This window comes from Sus scrofa, chromosome 6 (assembly GCF_054392235.1).
Source record: "Sus scrofa isolate SSC_HxYL_T2T_F1_AM1 chromosome 6, Sscrofa_HxYL_maternal_Yorkshire_Landrace_v2.0, whole genome shotgun sequence".
NCBI classification, from domain to species: Eukaryota; Metazoa; Chordata; class Mammalia; order Artiodactyla; family Suidae; genus Sus; species Sus scrofa.
The window spans coordinates 58,510,004-58,528,668 of NC_139388.1; the positions used below are offsets into that span (position 1 = coordinate 58,510,004).

At 53.1% G+C, this 18,665-nt stretch overlaps 2 protein-coding genes across 34 annotated transcripts in view; one reads left to right on the forward strand and one right to left on the reverse strand.

Moving 5' to 3' along the window:
- The window catches only part of TEAD2 (TEA domain transcription factor 2), a 14,147-nt gene extending 2,803 nt beyond the window's left edge, over positions 1 to 11,344 (reverse strand). For 3 of the 29 annotated variants that reach the window (XM_084961723.1, XM_084961717.1, XM_084961715.1), the window contains exons 1-10: positions 11,019 to 11,287; positions 9,349 to 9,586; positions 8,748 to 8,812; positions 8,128 to 8,190; positions 6,992 to 7,003; positions 6,658 to 6,765; positions 6,497 to 6,555; positions 5,245 to 5,309; positions 3,845 to 3,993; positions 1,176 to 1,349 (exon numbers count right to left, since the gene is read on the reverse strand). In XM_084961723.1, the coding sequence (XP_084817849.1) occupies positions 1,176 to 1,349; positions 3,845 to 3,993; positions 5,245 to 5,309; positions 6,497 to 6,555; positions 6,658 to 6,765; positions 6,992 to 7,003; positions 8,128 to 8,190; positions 8,748 to 8,812; positions 9,349 to 9,586; positions 11,019 to 11,054 (969 nt within the window). In that variant the 5' untranslated portion in view covers positions 11,055 to 11,287. Of the gene's footprint in view, positions 1 to 1,175; positions 1,350 to 3,844; positions 3,994 to 4,108; positions 4,212 to 5,244; positions 5,310 to 6,496; positions 6,556 to 6,657; positions 6,766 to 6,991; positions 7,004 to 8,116; positions 8,191 to 8,747; positions 8,813 to 9,348; positions 9,587 to 10,228; positions 10,319 to 10,844 lie in introns of those variants that run through there. The other 26 variants (XM_084961735.1, XM_084961730.1, XM_084961724.1 and 23 more) reach the window with 18 other exon arrangements.
- Positions 11,345 to 11,357: 13 nt separating this feature from the next.
- Positions 11,358 to 17,381, forward strand: DKKL1 (dickkopf like acrosomal protein 1). 5 transcript variants are annotated; one of them, XM_021094734.2, is made up of 5 exons: positions 11,358 to 11,443; positions 13,237 to 13,411; positions 13,834 to 13,974; positions 14,096 to 14,188; positions 16,972 to 17,381. In XM_021094734.2, the coding sequence occupies exons 2-5, from the start codon at positions 13,256 to 13,258 to the stop codon at positions 17,281 to 17,283; spliced, it is 702 nt and encodes a 233-aa protein (XP_020950393.1). In that variant the 5' UTR covers positions 11,358 to 11,443; positions 13,237 to 13,255; the 3' UTR covers positions 17,284 to 17,381. The 5 variants fall into 5 exon arrangements, with proteins under 5 accessions (XP_020950393.1, XP_020950392.1, XP_020950390.1 ...); XM_021094733.2 differs by lacking the exon at positions 11,358 to 11,443 and adding an exon at positions 12,769 to 12,960; XM_021094731.2 differs by lacking the exon at positions 11,358 to 11,443 and adding an exon at positions 12,769 to 12,822.
- Positions 17,382 to 18,665: the final 1,284 nt, after the last annotated feature.

An 18,665-nucleotide genomic window follows, 5' to 3' on the forward strand; every position in this document is an offset into this window, starting at 1 on the left:
CGCCACTCGAAAACTCCCAAGCCCTTTCAGCTGATTTTCAGAGGTCAGACCCCTCCATGACCCCAGTGGCGGAGTGGACCGGTAATCCATTAGGCCAAGTGGAGCCTACAGAAGCCAAAGACGCCATCACACCTTTGGTCTGAGCCCCTTGGTCACCTTCCTGGGAGGCACAGCTCTTCCACTTCTTTAGTTTCCTTCTAACTTTAGTTGTTGACTTGGCCAGGTCCTTCTCCAGTTTGGTTCATGCCTCTCCTCAGAGGCCTGACTCCATCCATCACCCAGACAACAGGGTCTTGTGAAGCCAGGCCAAACTAAAGGCCTTCCCGGCCACTCCCCTCCATCCCTTCAGATACTGGGCTTCTAAAGGGTTGCTATCCAGACCTGGCACCTTATGAGGTCTGTCTTAAGCCCAACCAACACCTAAGACCCCAGCAGCAGATCCCCAGAGCTATCTGGCCTCCACTTCACACATCGGAATCTTTATAACCATGGTGGCTACAGGCTTGCTTTCTCAGAGAGTATATAGATCCTTCCACAGCCTGGGTTACCATAAGCATTGGCACCCCCTAAGTGTTGAACCCCTGTAGTATCAGTCGGTGTACTGGACACCGAACCAAATGAGCTTGAGAAAGGCCCAAGATGGAGGCTCTCATTCACAGTCACATCCCTGGCACAGGGTCGATGTATATATAGTAAGTGCTCAATAAATGACTGTTACGTGAATGCAAGGCTTTACAAAGCCAACCCCTAGCTCCTTCCACGGCTTCCTCAAGCCCAGACATTCTCCAGCAACAGGGTCTGGTGGAACCCATCAAATTCTCGACCCCTCTTTGGCGACCAGAAACACCAGGACTCCTTTGATAAGGGGAAGAGGCTCCTCCTTAGCAACGAGGCTTGGTGTGGTCAGGTGGGGCATAAGGACGTCTGAAAGGATGCCAGCCAATCCCCAGGGCCATGTCAGTCATGTGACCGGGTACAGCCAGGTCTAGTGGGATTTGGGGTGCATGAAGTTCCCCACCGTACTCCTTGTTGCTAAGGAGCCACGAGGACTAATAAGGCCCAGGCTGCCCCGCTAGGTCCTGAGACTGACTATCTCCATTAGAGCCAGAGGCCTTAGCTAGGATCACGTGACTTTGCAGCACTTCTGTTTCGGGGGGGGGCGGGGAGGGACTCACCCAGAACTTGACCAGGAAGAAGGCGTGGGGGGGCCCACGATCATACAGCTCCCGCAGCCCGCCCTTTTTCTCAGGGAATTTGTCATAGATCTGCCGGACATCCACACTCTCAAGGGGGGGCGCTCCAGGGCTGGGGCAGTGCTGGCTGATGTGTACGAACAGGTGCCGCTGGTACTGAGGAGGGACGGCCGTGGGTGAGGAGTGGGAGACGGGCTGGGCCCCCAGGCCTACCGCCCAAGCCATCCCACACCATCACCATCGCCACAGCTCCTGCTGGCTGTTCCACTCGGCCCAGCTGCCGGGGCCTGTCTCCTCTCCCTGCCGCCTGTTTATTCCCACAGTACCTGAGTCCCCAAGCCCTGTTCCGACTGCCCAGTTCTCTGCCCTGTCCCCTGCTCTCCGTCCTCAGTGCTGCCCTCTCCTAGCCTCACCCCAGCCTTCTCCCTGGCCCCCCAACCTCCAATCTCTCCCTCCAGTTCATCACTCACAGGGCTCCAGAGCTGGTTCTCTCCTGCTCATAATCCCCCATGGCTTCCCAGTGCCCCTAAGCCAAAGCTCACCCCCTTTCAACCTGGCCCTGTATTGAACAGGTGTTCGTGAATGTTCCATGGATGGACGGATGAATGGAAGGATGGGAATCCACACAGCCCACACCGGGACTTTTTTTTTTTTTTTTTTTGGTCTTTTTGTCCTTTTAGGGCAGCACCCGTGGCATGTGGAGGTTCCCAGGCTAGGGGTTGAATTGGAACTGCAGCCACCAGCCTACACCACAGCCACAGCAACACCAGATCCTTAACCCACTGAGAGAGGCCAGGGATCAAACCTGCAACCTCATGGCTCCTGGTTGGATTCATTTCCACTGCCCCACGACAGTAACTCCCCATATCGGGGCTTTCTATTTGTTCCTGTTCTTGTCATTTCTGGTCCCACCCCTGAAAACATTCCCCTTCTCAGAGCTCCCATCATGGCTCAGTGGTAACAAATCCAACTAGTATCCATGAGAATGCAGCTTTGATCTCTGGCCTCAGCTCAGTGGATTAAGCATCCTACATTGCTGTGAGCTGTGGTATAGGTCACAGACGCGGCTTGCATCCCAGGTTGCTGTGGCTGCGGTGTAGGCCAGCAGCTGTAGCTCCGATTCAACCCCTAGCCTGGGAACTTCCATATGCCATGGGTGTGGCCCTAAAAAAAGACAAAAAAAAAAAAAAAATCGTTCCACGAATAATATCAACTTCAGAGAGTGATACATGCTCTGAAAAAAAAACCCCAATAAAGTGTAGTAAGGGAGTCAAGAATGACAGCAGCTGGCATTTTCCACAAGGTGGTTTGGGAAAGCCAGTGTGAAAAGATAAGCAAAGAGCTGAATGAATGGAGGGAAAAACTGCAGCTGGGCTAGTGGGGGGAAGCACATGCCGAGGCGGGAACAGCAGATGCTGAGGGGGCCTGGCAGGTTTGAAAAGGATATGGAGGCGACTTCCCTGGTGGCTCAGTGGGTTAAGGATCCAGTGTTGTCACTGATGTGGCACAGGTTGGATCCCTGGCCAGGGAAGTTCCGCATGCTGCAGGTGTAACCAAAAAAAAAAAAAAAAAAAAAAAAAAAAAAGACATGGAGGCCAATGTGGCCAGAGCAGAGTAAACAAAGGTGAGAAGGCAAGAGGTAAGAACAGCAGGAATGAGGGTCAGATCATGTAGAGCCTTGTGGGCAACTGAAAGGACTTTAGCTTTTGGTCCAAGTGAGATGGGAGGGTTTTAACCTGATTGGATTGGGTTTGACCAGGACCACTATAGATAGCATTGGTGTTTAGGTGGCTGTGGCAGAGACAGCTGTGTTCACAAACCCCAGTGCCTTTTCACACAGCTAAACTACATTTCCCAGGCTCCTTTGTAGTCAGGCATGATCACATGACTAAGTTCTGTCCAATGGGATGTGAGCAGACCTGACAGTTGCCACTTCCAAGCCAGACTCATAAAATCTGCACAAGTCTTGACTCTCTCCCTTCCACCATCTGCCAGCCAGATGCAGAGCATCCAGCAGCATCTTCTGAAGCCCTAGAAAATGGCAGAGCCACAAAATGGAAGAAGCTTGTATTCCCCAAATCACTACACAGAAGGCTCCTGCTGTTTAGCAGCCACACTGAAAGGAGTGAGAAACTTCTGTGACATTCAGTCCCTGAGGGTTGGGAGTTATTTCTAACAGTCAGCCCACCCTAATACAGCATCTGTCTCCATCCTAGGCCAGGAAAGTTCACACCTAGAAACAGATCTTGTCCAGGTTTCCAGGATCCACCATAAAGCCTGGCACACCATAGGCACTCAAAAAAGTTTAATGAATGAATAAATGATGTCCTGGGGGATTTTTCTGACCCACCCAACACATGACCCCATGATCTTCCAGTTTCTTTATTCTAGTAGTTCTCAAAGTGTGGTACCCAGACCAGCAGTATCAATTATCACCTGGGAGCTTGCTAAAAATGCAAATTCTCAAGTCCTACACCAGACCTCCTGAGATCAGAATTTCCAGGGATGGGGCCTAGCAATCTGTGTTTTAACAAGCCCTCCAGGTTATTCTAATACATGCTGAAATTTGAGAAGCTCTGCTTTATGATTTCCCTTCCTATAACCCTCTACGTTCAAAAACCCCCCAGCGACTGTCCCAAAATTGCACTCACAGAGTCAGCTGCATCCGGTGGTTCCACGAAGGCTGAGAACTCTACCAGCTGCAACCGGGCAGTGCCCAGAGCCCGAGCCTGCCACGCTGGAGGTGATGGGGCAGGTGGGGGCAAAGCAGGGGGTGAGAGGGTTTGGGGGGGCTCGTACCCTAAAGAGAGAGAAAGAAGAGCAAACAATAAAAATTGCTAACATTTACTGAATATATCAAGCACTGTTCTCTCTTGCCTGCCTCCACTTAGAAGCTGAAAAAGCTAAATACTCACTTTCCCAGCCTCCCTTGCAGCTAGAGGTGGCCATGTGACACAGTCCTAGCCAATGAGACGTTAGGGGAAATCTGCTGGGGGGCTTCTGGGAAGGAGTTTCTTCCTGAATGAAAAAGACAGAACTTTGGGAGGAGAAAGCTTTTGGCCCTGGCCAAGTCCTGCTTGGATGTAAGGCCTGGAGTCATGATAGCCAAAAGATCTATAGAGATGCCAGCCCTGGTACTGCTGAACTGCAGAGCCAGCACAGAAGCAGCCCACCTCCAGACATTTTGTTATGTGGAATCATTAAAGCCTTTCCTATTTAAGGCACTATTAATTTGGATACTCTGCTACTTGCAGTCAAAAGCCAAGTGATGAATCTGTGGAAACTGAGAGCTCACCAGTGCGAGTTCTTAGAACCACATCAGCATGGATGGGCAGAGCCTGCCTGGGAATGAAGCCACCACGAAGAAAAACAGAAACAAGCAAGTCCCAATGCTACCATTTGAGCCCCTGGATCCAACCATGCCTGAAGCCATAACTCCTGAAATATGAGTTACCTGAACCAATACATTTCCCTTTTTCTGGGGAGAGGTCATCTACCTTGATTTGAGTTTCTGTCACTTGCAGCTGAAAGAATCTTGATTAATACACTTCCCCAATGTCCTTTAGGGTAGCAAGTGACAGAACACAAACCAGTATATCTAGCCTCTACAGAGGCCGTGCTCTTCACCACTAAAATTATGCCACTTATCTATCCATACCGCCAAAGGCACTGCCTCAAAAGCTGGACCCCAGGAAAAATGTATCCCCTGGAGCTCCCATTGTGGCTCAGTGTTTAACGAACCCGACTAGTATCCATGAGGATGCAGGTTTGATCCCTGACCTCACTCAGTGGGTTAAGGATCCAGCATTGCTGTGTGGGTTAAGGATCCAGAGCTATGGTGTAGGTCGCAGATGCAGCTTGGATCCCGTGTTGCTCTGGCCATGGTGTAGCTCCGATTCGACCCCTACCCTGGGAACCTCCATATGCTGCGGGTATGGCCCTAAATAGCACACACAAAAAAAAGTATCCTGATTAATGGAAAGTAGAAGGAAAGGCAGTTGAGGCTGAGAAGAGAGAGGGAAAATGGGAGAGCGGAGAACAGCTTTCTTACCTGGGAGGTCAGTAGATGGAGGAGTCAGTGACAGGGAGAACGGTGTCTGCGAGAATGGCTTCACGCTGAGGGAGAGAGGAAGCTGGGGGTCAGCAAGAAGGAAAGAGGCAGGAGGTGCCACCATGGCGCAGGGGAAATGAATCTGACTAGGATCCATGAGGTTGCAGGTTCGATCCCTGGCCTCGCTCAGTGGGTTAAGGATCTGGTGTTGCCGTGAGCTGTGGTGTAGGTCGCAGATGCGGCTCAGATCTGGCGTGGCTGTGGCTGTGGCGTAGGCCGGCAGCAACAGCTCTGATTCAACCCCGAGCCTGGGAACCTCCATATGCCACAGGTGCAGCCCTAAAAAGATAAATAAAAAAGGAAAAAAATAAAAGCAATAAACATCTGACTGATCAGACAATGGCTTAATACTTCTTTTGGTATTTTGGAATTCACCAAGATTTCACACTTCAGGGCCTTGGCACCTGCCGTTTTCTCTGCCTAAAATAGTCCCAACCTCATGAAATACCTAAGTCCTACTCAGTCTTCAATGTTACCTGTTCAGAGAAAGCCCTAGAACTCTCTCCCTCACCCCAGAACCTGCAGCAGCTCTTCATACCACTGCACATTTCAATTTTGCGTTTATGTAGGTGACGATTCAATTAACAGTCGTCTCCCCGGATCGACCATCAGCTCCATAAAAGGTGGGACCCCAGTGCCCAGTGTGATGCTTGCTAAAGCACCCTCCTTCCAGCTCAAGCCCCTCCCCTGCAAACCTGTGGTTCCTTCGGCCCCCAGGGACTTGCTCTGACCCTTTTCCATGTCCCGATCCAGCCACACCTCCCCAATGAACTTTCCTTTCTCCCAGCCTGGATCCCACAGCCCATCACTTTATTCTTCGTCTGATGACACCCTCAATGCTCCTGCCTCACCATCCTGAGGCCACACTGCCCTACCAATGCCCAGCCTGGACCCACTGTCTCCTCTCTGGGCTGAAAGCTCCATTTCCCATGAGCCTCTGGGGCCATTTCTATTCTTCTAGACTAGAAACATATCCTGTCACCCTCAGGGCTCTCTAGCAGCTGAAAAGGACATTTCCATGTACCTCTGGACCCCATTTTCTTCCTCTGACTCAGAGAGGAGATAAAGACCCCTGCTCTAGGAGTTCCGGTTGTGGCTGGCAGCCATAGCTTCAATTCGACCCCTAGCCTGGGAACTTCCATATGCTGCTGGTGTGGTCCTAAAAAGCAAAAACAAACAAACAAGTACTCACTCTGGAACATTCCAAGGGGGCCCAGAACCCCCCGACCAAAACTGGAAAAGCTCTGGTGCCTGAAGAAGAGACAAAGAAGGGGTCAGGGTTAATCAATTTTCTGCTGAAATTATGAACCCATCCCTCCAGCCCTGAACCCCACAATCCCCAACCCAGGCCACCTGAGGACCAGCAGGACCCAGTTTGGCCTGCAGGGAAGGTGCTGAGATGAGCTGGGCGGAGGACATGGTGGCCATTGTCTGGAAAGCCTTGTCCTTGGAAACCTGGTCCTGGAGGAAACGTTGGAGGTCCGTGTTATTGGGGAGTCCCAGTGAATACAGGAAGGGTGGGACAGTGAAAGGGCAGGGCAAGCCTGGGGAGATGCAGAGCTGGGGAGCCAAGGCAAAAGAATGAGAAAGGGTCCAAATCCCGCTCACTACAGCCCCCTGCCCCTCCTGGCCTCCCCAGGGACGTCTGGGTAAGAGACTGGGTGGGAGGATGGGTAGGGGGACTTACCACGTTCAGGGCCTGCCCATGGGGGTGGGGGAGGGTGCCAAAGGAGGAAAGAAAACATGATTTAGGAAATGAGGCCTGGACTCCCCCACACACACACCTTCCTGCCCTCCCAACCCTACAGCCCAGCCACCCTGAGCCGGGCAAAGGGAGCCAGGGGAAGGAACGGATGAATAGGGAAAGTAGAGAAGGCCAGGCCTAGAAGGGGAAAGGGGTCCCCCTGCCCAGAATAAAAGGCAGCCACTAAGGTTTCTAGGTTCAGAAAGAGCCGGAAGTGACGGCTTCTGAATACACAGGCAACAGGAAGTGAGACGTTTAGATCGACCCACAAGACAGAGTGAAGGGTTCCCAGGCTGGAGGGGACAGAGGCGGGGGGAAGCGAGGTCCAGGAAAAGACCAAAGACCGGAAGTGAACGTTTTCAGACTTAAAGAAAAAAGGAAGCAGAGGCTTCTGGGAACAAAAAGAACAGGAAGTGGTGGTCCCCAAGTCCTGAGGAAGAGGCAGAAAAGACCCACTCTTGGAGGAGTAGAAAATGAGGGTCTTAGGTCAAGAGGGACCAGGAAATCCAGAGGAAGCAAAAAAGAAAAGGGATATGAACATCTCTGAACGGAAATGGAGATGCCTGGGCACCGGAAGTGCAGTCAGGTCACATGGGAAGACGAACCGGAAGATGAAGAGGAGATCCTCAGGGCACAAGAGGGAACAGTCCATGAGGACCAGGCAGAGCAAAAAGAGGGATGGTTAGAGGAGAGGTGTGGAGAGGGAGGGCAAGGACAGCAGGAGCCAGAGGAGAAGGCCAACGCCCAACCCTTTTTGCCTGTCCGAAAGCTAAATCTTGGCCCCCTCTCTCTGTGAAACCCTTCCAACCCAGGCTCTCTATCCATACCCGTGCTGGGCCGCTAACCCCCACCTTGAGTCTCTGCTCCCCCACTCTGTCTTCCTCTCTGTGTGACTCGGGCCCCATCTGTGGGGCTTTGTCCCCCACCCTGGGTCTCTTTATGCCCCTTTCTCTGGATCTCTGTTGCCTTCTCTCTCTCTCTGAGCCCTCCAGCCAGGTCCCTGTCTCCCTCTCTCTGGGTCCCTGTCCCCATCTCTCAGGGTCTTTGTCTCCCTCCCAAGGTGTCTGCCACGATCCTACCTTGAGTTTGGACTGGATTTCCCTCGATTTCCTTCGGGCCAAAACCTGGATATGACTAGAGACCTGAGGGAAGTAACAGAGAAGCAGAGTCAGGCCACAGCCACTTGCCCCTTGCGTCCCCTGCTGCTCCCTCCAGGTGACCCACGGAGCTGCTGAAACATGACAGGTGACAAACACAGAGCTGTCTTAGAGCATAAGAACACAGATGTGTTTATGAAGGCTATTCTTTTCTCACTAACACTGCTGATCAGCCCCAGCCCCAGCAAACCCAGGTCTTATTTCTTTCTCCATTCTCTCTCTCTCTCTCTTTTTTTTTTTTTTTCAGACCCCGTGGCATGTACAAGTTCCTGGGCCAGGGATTGAACCCATTCCACAGCAGCAACCCCAGCCGCTGCAGTGACAGCGCCAGATCCTTAACCCACTGCACCACAAGAGAACACCTCTCTTTGGCTCTTTTGGTCTCACCCTCTGGTTCTCATGCAACTGCTAAGAGAACTATACCAGAACAGGCATGGTTAGAGCACAGGAACAAACCCCTCCTCCAACCTGAATCTGCCAATCAGATGGCCCTGAGAAAACAAGCCCGCCCCAAGCAGAAGCCCCCAAGTCAGTCTTGAGACCTGTTTGCGAGTTCGGGTCTTCCCCGTTCTCAGCTTGATGTAGCGGGCGATCAGTTCATTCCGACCTGAAGGGTCAAAGATGGAAGAGAGTTAGACCTTCAGCAGAACTTCCCAACAGTGAGGACTGGGAGGAAGGAGCAAGAAGGAACAGTTCCCAGAAATCCACAGCAACCCAGAAGCTATATGGGAGAGGAATTATGACTGCACACTCTGGAGCCCGGCTGCCCGGATTCAGATCCCAGTTCTGCCACAAGCTTGTTCTGTGTGGCCTCTGACAAATCATTTAGCCTTCCTGGGCCTTGGTCTCCTCATCTGTGCAAACAGTGATGCTAGCCCCTGCCTGAGTCACTGTGAGGATACAGCGTGCTTTTATGTGAACAGTGTTTACAGCTCCACCAATGTTGCTTAATTTATTGGGGAGCCACACCCATAGCATATGGAAGTTCCCAGGGCCAGAGGTTAGAATCACACCACAGCAGTGACCTGAGCTGCTGCAGTGACAACACCTGATCCTTAATCCGTCGAATCACCAGGGAACTCCTGTTATCTAATATTTGTATTAACCAGCGGGGGCCAAGGCAAAAAGAGAGGATGAACTCACCATACATCTTGCCTTCATCCGACAGGATGATTTTCCGCCGACCACAGGGTGGGTAGATGGCCAGGGCCTCCTGGAAGCTCTGCTCGATGTCTGGACTCCAGACACCCTCGGCGTCTGGGCCCCCATCTCCCCCAGCCCCCTCACTGCCACCAGTGCCCTCTTCACTTCCTTCCTCACTTCCTGTCCAGCCGCTGCCATCGTCCAGGGGGGCCCCAGCCCGGGGTTCCCCCATCTGGGCCTGGAGGAACACAGAGGTCACCAAGGTTCCCACAACCCACCCAGAGGGACCTCAGGGCTGGGAGGGCTGGGGGTGCAGAGAGCTGGGTCCGAGGGAGGAGGCAGGGGTACCCAGATCCTGGGGCCTGAGGGAGGAGGGGACTGGGAGCCTGGACCCCTGGATCTGAGAAAGGAGGGGGCTGGAAGCCGAACTCCCAGGTCTGAGGGAAGCAAGAGCCTGGGGGGGGCCTTGACTTTTAGGTCCTAGGGGAGAAAGTTGGCTGGATTTCTGGGGAAGCTTAGGGTGAGAACATTATCCTCTGTGTTTTCAAGGGAGCCGGGGTTGTGATGAAGTCTTAAGACCCCGGAGGAATGCCTAGGGCCCACGAGGGCTGAAACTTTGGGTATGGATTACTGGTTTAAAGAAGACAGGCGTCAGGGCCTAGTTGAGGGGAAGGGGGGGTGTGGGTGAAATCTGCTCAGTCCCTCCCCCAGAACAGGTGCTAGGATGTGAGCAGCAGCTGCCAGAAAAGAAGGAGGGGCCCAGGCCCGAGTAAGGCTGAGGGGCGATCCAGAGAGAGAGGAACAGCGACTCAGAGAGAGAGAGAGAGAGGACAGAGTCCCAGAGAGTAGGGGACAGAGACCCAGAGAGAGAGGGACAGACTCAGGGAAGAAACTCCAGCCAAGACCAGGAAAGACCCACAGCACCACAGACTGGGGGGCGGGGGCGCTCTGCCATCAGGAGCGCCAGAACAAAGGGCCCAGGCGTCCCCTCCCCCAGTTTCCCACAACCCCCATCAGGGGAGGGGCTGGCCGGCGAGGGCACCTCCCCTCCGGCCCCAGCCCCGCCCCTTCCCCCCGTTCCCCTCCCCCCCCATCCCCCGCCCCCGGCACTGTGGGCTCAGATCCAACTCAAGTTCCCAGTGACTTTCCGGAGGCCGGGAACGGGGGGAAAACTTTTTCCAATACAGTCAGATCCCGCCTCCCTGGCGGCTCCACGTCTTCCACAGCTTTCCCAGGACCCCAGAGTCCAGGCCCCCATCCCCCTCCTCCCTTGGACCCCGGAGCCCCGGCCGAGATAGACAAAGACCCCAGGCCGAGCCCAGTGGCGCTGCGGCGGTCAGGACCCCCGTAGGCCAAAACCCCAGCCCAGCTCTCCCCCATGTGGCCAGACAAAGGGACGGAGGAGCCGAGTCAGAAAAGTCCCCCCTAACTCCCCTCCCCAGGCCCCAAACCTCCAAAGCGACAAGACTGAAGATCCAGAAAGCCCCGTAGCCCACCTTCGGCCACCCAGGAGGCCTCCGTTCTCCACGAGGAGGACCAGGCGCCCACAAATGACACACACAAACCAATTCGGTCAGAAACAAGCCCGGGGTCCTTTCTCACGTGAAACCGACACCTCCACAGACACTCACACTCAGGCGCACACACCCGCCAGAGTCCCCAGCCCTCACCCATTCCCAGGCGCACAGTCTCAAACTCAGACCCATCAGCAAACACCCCGAGTGTGGCGAAAGTTCCAACTCCACACTTAGCCTCGGTCACGAGCGCACCCTCGGGCCCACCCCCGGTAAAGAAGAGGGCGGCCAGCAGTTCAGAGATGGGCCCACAAACACCTCAAAGCGTAACGCATAATTGCCCACCCCAACTCACACACCCAAATGCAGAATCCCCGACTCCCGCCGGCGCCTTCCTACCTCCCGGCCTGGGGCTGGGGAGCCGCGGGCGGGCGGGGCGCTGCGAGGGAGAAAGTTGCCCGGGAGCTTTGTTTGGGAAAAGTGGGAGGGACCGGAGGGGGGGCGGGTCCGGGCGCCGGACAGCGGGAAGGGGGATCCGACGGTGACAATTTAGGGGAAGATTTTTGCTTTGGCAAAAAAAGGTGAAGTCTAGCTGGGGCCTGGTGAGAACGTCCAGATTCTGGTGCTTAGAAGGATCCCTGAGAGAGGAGGGGTCTTGGGCGTCTGGATTCAGGGGTCTGAGGGAGGATTGATGGGGGCCAGGAAACCTGGATCTGAGGGAGGGGGGACTGGGGGCCAAGATTCCTGGGTCTAGAGAGGAAGGGTCTGGAGGCCTGGACACCTGGCTTTACCCAGCTGTGTGTGTGCGGGAACGATTGATAGGAAAAAGAAACAAAAGAAACTTTCCTGTTCAACCCTCAAGTGCATTTTTCAGGATTGAAGTATAAGGCTGGATTTTTTTTTTATCGATTTCCATTGATTTTTCCCCCCCATTGATTGCTTTCCTTGTGACTTCCTGAGAGTTAAGGGTGGAAGGCAAGACGACTGGGAGTTTATTAGAGGTTCACGGAGATGGAGACTCTCATGGACACGCGATAGTGGACTAGAGGTATTTGGTGTCCCAGGACCAGGAGAGAGCCTCGGTGCCTGAAGAGAGAGATAAGAGTCCCTTAAAAAGGCCCTTTGGGCTTCCTCTGTGGCTGACTACATGCCTTGTCTGCTATGGCGGCTCTGGTTCGATCCCTGGTCCTAGAATTTACACATGCCACTTAAAATTAAAAAAAAAAAAAAAAAGGTTCCTTAAAGATGAGGATTAAGTGTTCAAATTCGGGACTAGAGGGGCTGGGGTCCAGACTCTGAGGTCCTGAGGTAGAGGGGAGCCGGGATTCCGGGCTCCTTGGAAGATGGGACTCGGGACTGGATTTAGGGTTTCCCGAGAGGGCGGAGCTTTTCAGTGGTAGCAAGAGGGCTCCGTGTTCAGCGTCCCTACATAGCCTTCTATTGAGCGCGTTAATCCTTTCAAAACCTGGAGAAGATGGGAAGGGATGTGGAGAAACTCAGACAGATAAAAAGAAAATTAAGCAGTGGACGAATCAGAAGGACTGTTCAGAGTAGGGCATTTCATCAGCAGACTAGTGGAACTGAGGGCACTAGGGGCAAGATCTGGGGCTCTTAGGTGGGGCCTAGGTGTGCGGGCGTGGCTCTAAGTCAGGGGCGGGGCCATCTGCAATTGGAGCAAGACTGCGGCAAGATGGGCACGATCGGAGAATGCGGGCAACACTGGGTCTCCAAGGCCAAGGTCAACGGACAGGGGCGTGGTCTGACTATGGGGGTGTGTGCTTGAAAAGTACGCTGGGCTTTGGCTTAAAGGGTGTGGCTCTTCCCTTAAGGGCGTGGCTCTTCCCTTAAGGGCGTGACTATCCAATAGAGGGCCCGGCTCCTGGGTGAGGTCAGCAGATGGGGGCGTGGTCAAGCAAATAGGGCCGAGTCCAGGGCTCGCGGAGCTCACCCAACGCCCCAGGTAATCCGGCCTAGGCTCGAGACCAGAACTGTTTAGATATAACAGTCCTTGGACTGCGGGAGCCTGAGAGTCCGGTGGACCAGGCTGTGGTGTAGTATAAAGGCGGCGCCCAGAAGAAGGGGCGGGGCGTGGGAGAAGGTGAGGAGGAATGAGACCAGGATATGAAAGAGATGTGGATATGAACGCTGGCGAAGGAGAGGATTGAGATCCCAGTATCAGGCGGTCCTGGGAGGGGGGGCGGGGCCTGACTCATGGAGGGGGTTGGAGTGGAAGGTAAGAGGAGGGGGCAAATGGGCGGGGTATGAGGAGTTCCTGGGCCCGGAAGGGGTCGTCCTCTAGGGCGAGGGTTTGGGCGCTTAGGGGGCGGGGCCTTGATCGGGGATGGAGGGGCTCTGACCCCTGAGCTTGCCACAGGCTCCCGGCCCGCCCCGCCATGTGGCACCCGCTGGTCCTGCTGCTGCTGCTCCCTTCTGCCTCGTTGCCCGCCTCCACTGCAGCCCCGATCCGCGATGGTGACGCCCAGGAGAGCTCCTCGGGTTTTCTAGGCCTCCGCAGTCTACTCCAAGGCTTCACCCGGCTTTTTCTGAAAGTGAGCGATGGCATGGACGCGGGGGAAGAAAAGCAGAGAAGGACAGGGGCAGATGGTGACCGAGGGCTGGAAGGGGTTCAGGGAAACAGAGTAGGGAGATGGGTCACGGCCAGGTAGAAAGATAGATAGGAAGAGAACGCGTCAAAAGACAGCGAGTGACTGGGAGGCCGAGAGGAAAAAAGGGAGGGAGACAAGCAGAGAAAGAGAGAGAGAGACAAGAGGAGAGGGGAATGGGGACAGAGAGACAGAAGACAAATGAGGGGGCAGGAATAGGAAAGTAATGGGACAGATGGGGGCAGGAGGTAAGCTGGTTAAGCCCTGAGAGTCAGAGGGCAGAGAGGGAAGGGGGTTCTGACAAGGCTGCAGATGTCCTGGGGAGTCTGGAGTTCCAGCAGCTCACCGATTTCCTCCTCCGGCCCCAGGATGACCTTCTGCGGGGCATGGACAGCTTCTTCTCTGCCCCAATGGACTTCCGGGGCCTCCCCAGGAACTACCACCAAGAAGAGAACCAGGAGCGCAGGCTGGGGAACAATACTCTCTCCAGCCACCTCCAGATTGACAAGGTGTCTATGCCAGGAAGTCCTTTTTGGAGTCACCCCAAGATCCCTCATGCTGCAGTATCTTTCGGGAAAGGGGCAATAGAGGAAAGCGGCTTCGTTCTCCCTCTCTGCTCTGTCCTCACAGGTGACCGACAACAAGACAGGAGAGGTGCTGATCTCTGAGAAGGTGGTAGCATCCATTGATCCAGAAGAGAGGAGCTTGGAGGGTAACTGGAAGGTTAGGACCCACCCCTGCCCCCTAAAAGTATCCAAGCCCAAACATTTTCTATAGTTTAGGAGGAAAAGATGAATTGACTCGGAGCTTCTGTCATGGCTCAGTGGTTAATGAGCTTGACTAGTATCCATGAGGATGCAGGTTCGATCCCTGGCCTTGATCACCGGGTTAAGGATCTGGCATTGCTGTGAGCGGTGGTGTAGTTCGCAGACATGGCTCTGATCTGAGCGTGGCTGTGGCTGTGGCTGTTGCATGGGCCGGCAGCTACAGCTCCGACTTGACTCCTAGCCTGGGAACTTCCATATGCTGCAAGTGCAGCCCTAAAAACACCAAAAAAAAAAAAAAAAAAAAAAAAAAAACCAAAACAAATAAACAAGCAAAAAACACTTGATTGTCCCATAGTTCCTGGAGGCTCCGTGTCCAAGATCATGGTCCTGCCAGGTTGGTTCCTTCCTTCCTGGGAAATCTATTCCAGGCTCTCCTCTTGCTGCCTGTGGTTCCATAACCATCTTTGGCGTTCTTTGGCATGCAGGTGCATCATCACCATCTCTGCCTTTATCCTCATACAGGTTCTCCCTATGTGCATTTCTATGTCCCTTTTTAATTTTTTTTTAATTTATTTTTTGGCTGCACCCAAGGCATATGGAAATTTCCCAGTCAGGGATCAAACCCGCACCACAGCAGTGACCCAAGCCACATCAGTGACAATGCCAGATCCTTAACCCGATGTGCCACCAGAGAACTCCCAAATTTCCCTTTGGCCTAAGGATGCCAATCATATTAGATTAGGACCTGCCCTAATGACCTCATCTTTTTGGGTTATGGTGTTTCACAGCCAGGGATCAGATCCGAGCTGCAGGTGCCACCCCATAAGCCACAGGTTTGGCAACACGGCATCCTTTTTTTTTTTTTTTTTTTTTTTTTGCCTTTTCTAGGGCTGCTCTCACAGCATATGGAGGTTCCCAGGCTAGGGGTCGAATCGCAGCTGTAGCCACCAGCCTACGCCAGAGCCACAGCAACGTGGGATCCGAGGCCGCGTCTGCAACCTACACCACAGCTCACGGCAAGGCCGGATCGTTACCCCACTGAGCAAGGCCAGGGATCAAACCCGCAACCTCATGGCTCCTAGTCAGATTCGTTAACCACTGCACCACAATGGGAACTCCAACACGGCATCCTTAACCCACTGTGTGCTGAGCCAGGGATTGAACCTGCATTCCAGCACTCTCAAGATGCCACCAATCCAGCTGTACCACAGCGGGAACTCTGACCTCAACTAATGAAAATTACAATGACCCGATTTCTAAATGGGATCACCTTCTGAACTACTGGGGATTAGAACTTCAACATAGGAATTGGAGGGTGGGGGGACACAGTTCAACCCTTAACAATCTGCTCTAGGGCTTCTCAAACCTCAGTTTACTGAAATGCAGATTTCAGTTTCAGTAGGGCGGGATGGAATTAGGCTCATTTGCATAAGCTGCTGGTCTACAGCCCTCACTTTGAGTGGCAAGGACCACAGTCAAATGCCCCAGCTGGATGGAAAGCTGTCCAAAAAAGTTGATTTATTGCTACTTTTTTTTATTTATACTTTTCTTTTTTGTCTTTTTAGGGCCACCCCTGTGGCATATGGAGGCTCCAAGGCTAGGGGTCTAATCAGAGCTGTAGCTGCCAGCCTACACCACAGCCACAGCAACTCGGGATCCAAACTGCGTCTGCTACCTACACCACAGCTCACGGCAACGCCGGATCCTTAACCCACTGAGCAAGGCCAGGAATCGAACCTGTGTCCTCATGGATGCTAGTCAGATTCGTTTCCACTGAGCCTCAACACGAACTTTCAAAAAAGTTGATTTGGGAGTTCCCGGCATGGCGCAGTGGTTAACGAATCCGACTAGGAACCATGAGGTTGCGGGTTGGGTCCCTGCCCTTGCTCAGTGGGTTAACGAGCTGGCGTTGTGGTGAGCTGCATGCGGTGTAGGTTGCAGACTCAGCTCGGTTCCCACGTTGCTGTGGCTCTGGTGTAGGCCGGTGGCTACAGTTCTGATTCGACCCCTAGCCTAGGAACCTGCATATGCCGAGGGAGCGGCCCAAGAAATAGCAAAAAGACCAAAAAAAAAAAAAAAAGTTGATTTGATTTTTGATCCAGGGTTCAATCAAGGACCACATGTTGCAATTGTCATGATTCTTTTTTTTTTTTTTTTTTTTTTGTCTTTTTGCCATTTCTTGGGCCGCTCCCGCGGCATGTGGAGGTTCCCAGGCCGGGTCCAATCGGAGCTGTAGCCACCGGCCTATACCACAGCCACAGCAATACCAGATCCGAGCCGTGTCTGCAACCTACACCACAGCTCACGGCAATGCCGGATCCTTAACCCACTGAGCAAGGCCAGGGATCGAACCCGCAACCTCATGGTTCCTAGTCGGATTCGTTAACCACTGAGCCACAACGGGAAATCCTGTCATGATTCTTTAATAAAGCCACGAGCTTTTAATCCCAAAGTGCTTTGTACATTTCAAACTGCTTTCTAAACCTCAAGGGATGCCTAATCCTAAAGTGCTTCTGAAGCCTCCAAAATGTGCTTTCAATCCTAGACTATTCTATAAACCTCAGAGTATTTTTAATTCTAAAGCTCTTATAAACCCAAGTGCTTTGTAAACAGCAAAGCAAGCTTCTAATGCCCAAAGCATCCCACAGGTGGAAAAGTGGGTTGAATATGCCAGGAGGACTGAGCATCCTGAGGCTGCCGTTTGGAATTTGAGAGGGTCTCCTTGTCCCTCTTCGCCAGGTACCCAAGATAGAGGAGAAGGAGGCCCTGGCGCCTGTCCCGAAGGCCGTGGACAGCTTCCACCCGGAACCCCATCCCCGAGTAGCCTTCTGGATCATGAAACTGCCACGGCGGAGGTCCCACCAGGATGCTCAGGAGGGCAGCCGATGGCTTAGTGAGAAGCGACACCGCCTGCAGGCCATCCGGGATGGGCTCCGAGAGGGGACCCACGAGGATGTCCTCGAAGACAGGACCCAGAGCCCCTCCCATGCCAAGCTGTCCGCTCGCAAGACCCACTTCCTTTATATCCTCAGACCTTCCCAGCAGTTATAGGAGCGAGGACAGCGGAACACCTCCATATAATATACCCCCACCACCACCAGATTTCACCCCAAGCTCCATTTCCATTAAACTTTTTCTTATATCCACCAGCACTGTCTTCTTTTGCAATATGTCCCAAGCCTCAGCCAACCAAGCCATGGCAGGTCCCCTCCAACCCTAGCTTTGAGCCTGACCTCTGGCTGAGCTACTAGTTCTTGTCTCCGGGCTCAGTTTTCTCATTCAGACACTGACTTCTGACTGAGTGACTCTGGCACCTCCAGCCCCATCCGCGCTTTCCAAGCCTGTCACCTCCAGCTCCGGCTGCCCTCCCACTGCCAACTCTGACTCCTTTCTGTCCACTCTGCCTCTGTGTTAGTTTTCTATTGTCACTGCAACAAATGACCACAAACAATGACTCTGTGCAAATGTACTCTCTCACTGATCTGTAAGTCAGAAATCTAGGATAGTACTGGTACTCTGTGCATGTATCAAGGGCAAAATCAAGGTGTTAGCCAGAGAGGTTCTTTTTTTTTTTTTTAAGCTTACTTTGGTTTTATTTTATTTTTGTATTTTTAGGGCCACACCTGCGGCATATGGAGGTTCTCAGGCTAGGGATTGAATTGGAGCTGTAGCCACTGGCCTACACCAGAACCACAGCAACCCTAGATCTGAGTTGTATCTGCAACCTACACCACAGCTCACGGCAATGCCAGATCCTTAACCCACTGAGCAAGGCCAGGGATTGAACCCGCAACCTCATGGTTCCTAGTCGGATTCGTTAACCACTGAGCCACGACAGGAACTCCTTTTTTTTTTAATTTTTTATTATAGTCGATTTACAATGTTCTGTCCATTTCTGCTGTACAGCAAAGTGACCCAGTTACACATATATATACATTTTTTTTATATTACCCTCCATCATGTTCCATAGCAAGTGATTAGCTACAGTTTCCTGTGCTGTACAGCAGGACAGAGAGGTTCTTATCTGGAGGCTCTAGCAAGACGGTGCTTCCAAGATCATTCAGGTTGTTGGCACAATCGTGTCCCTTGGGGTTGGACTGACATCCCTGCCTCTTTGCTGGATGTCACCTGGGGCCACTTACCCTGAGTTCCTAGAGGCCTCTTTCCGGTTCTTGCATGTGGATCCCACACTTCAAATCTCATACGTGGAATCTCTGAATTTCCCTTCTGCCCCATCTCCCCATGGCTTCCTCTTCCTCTTGCAGAAAGAGACGGTTCTCTGCTTTGAAGGGTTCATGGGTTTGTATTGGGCCCACCTGGATCAGGAATTAGAGGGTGGTCGTTTTGGGTGGCCACTATGCCCACTACAGGTCTAGACCCTGTCATCTCCAGCCCCCAAGTCTGTGTTTCCGGCCCCGTCTCTTACAACCACA

Coding starts and splice junctions, on each gene's coding strand:
- DKKL1 (XM_021094734.2), top strand. CDS start 13,256: ATGTGGCACCCGCTGGTCCTGCTGCTGCTGCTCCCTTCTGCCTCGTTG. Junction 13,975..14,095: donor GCCACCTCCAGATTGACAAG/GTGTCTATGCCA, acceptor CTGTCCTCACAG/GTGACCGACAACAAGACAGG. Junction 14,189..16,971: donor GCTTGGAGGGTAACTGGAAG/GTTAGGACCCAC, acceptor CCTCTTCGCCAG/GTACCCAAGATAGAGGAGAA.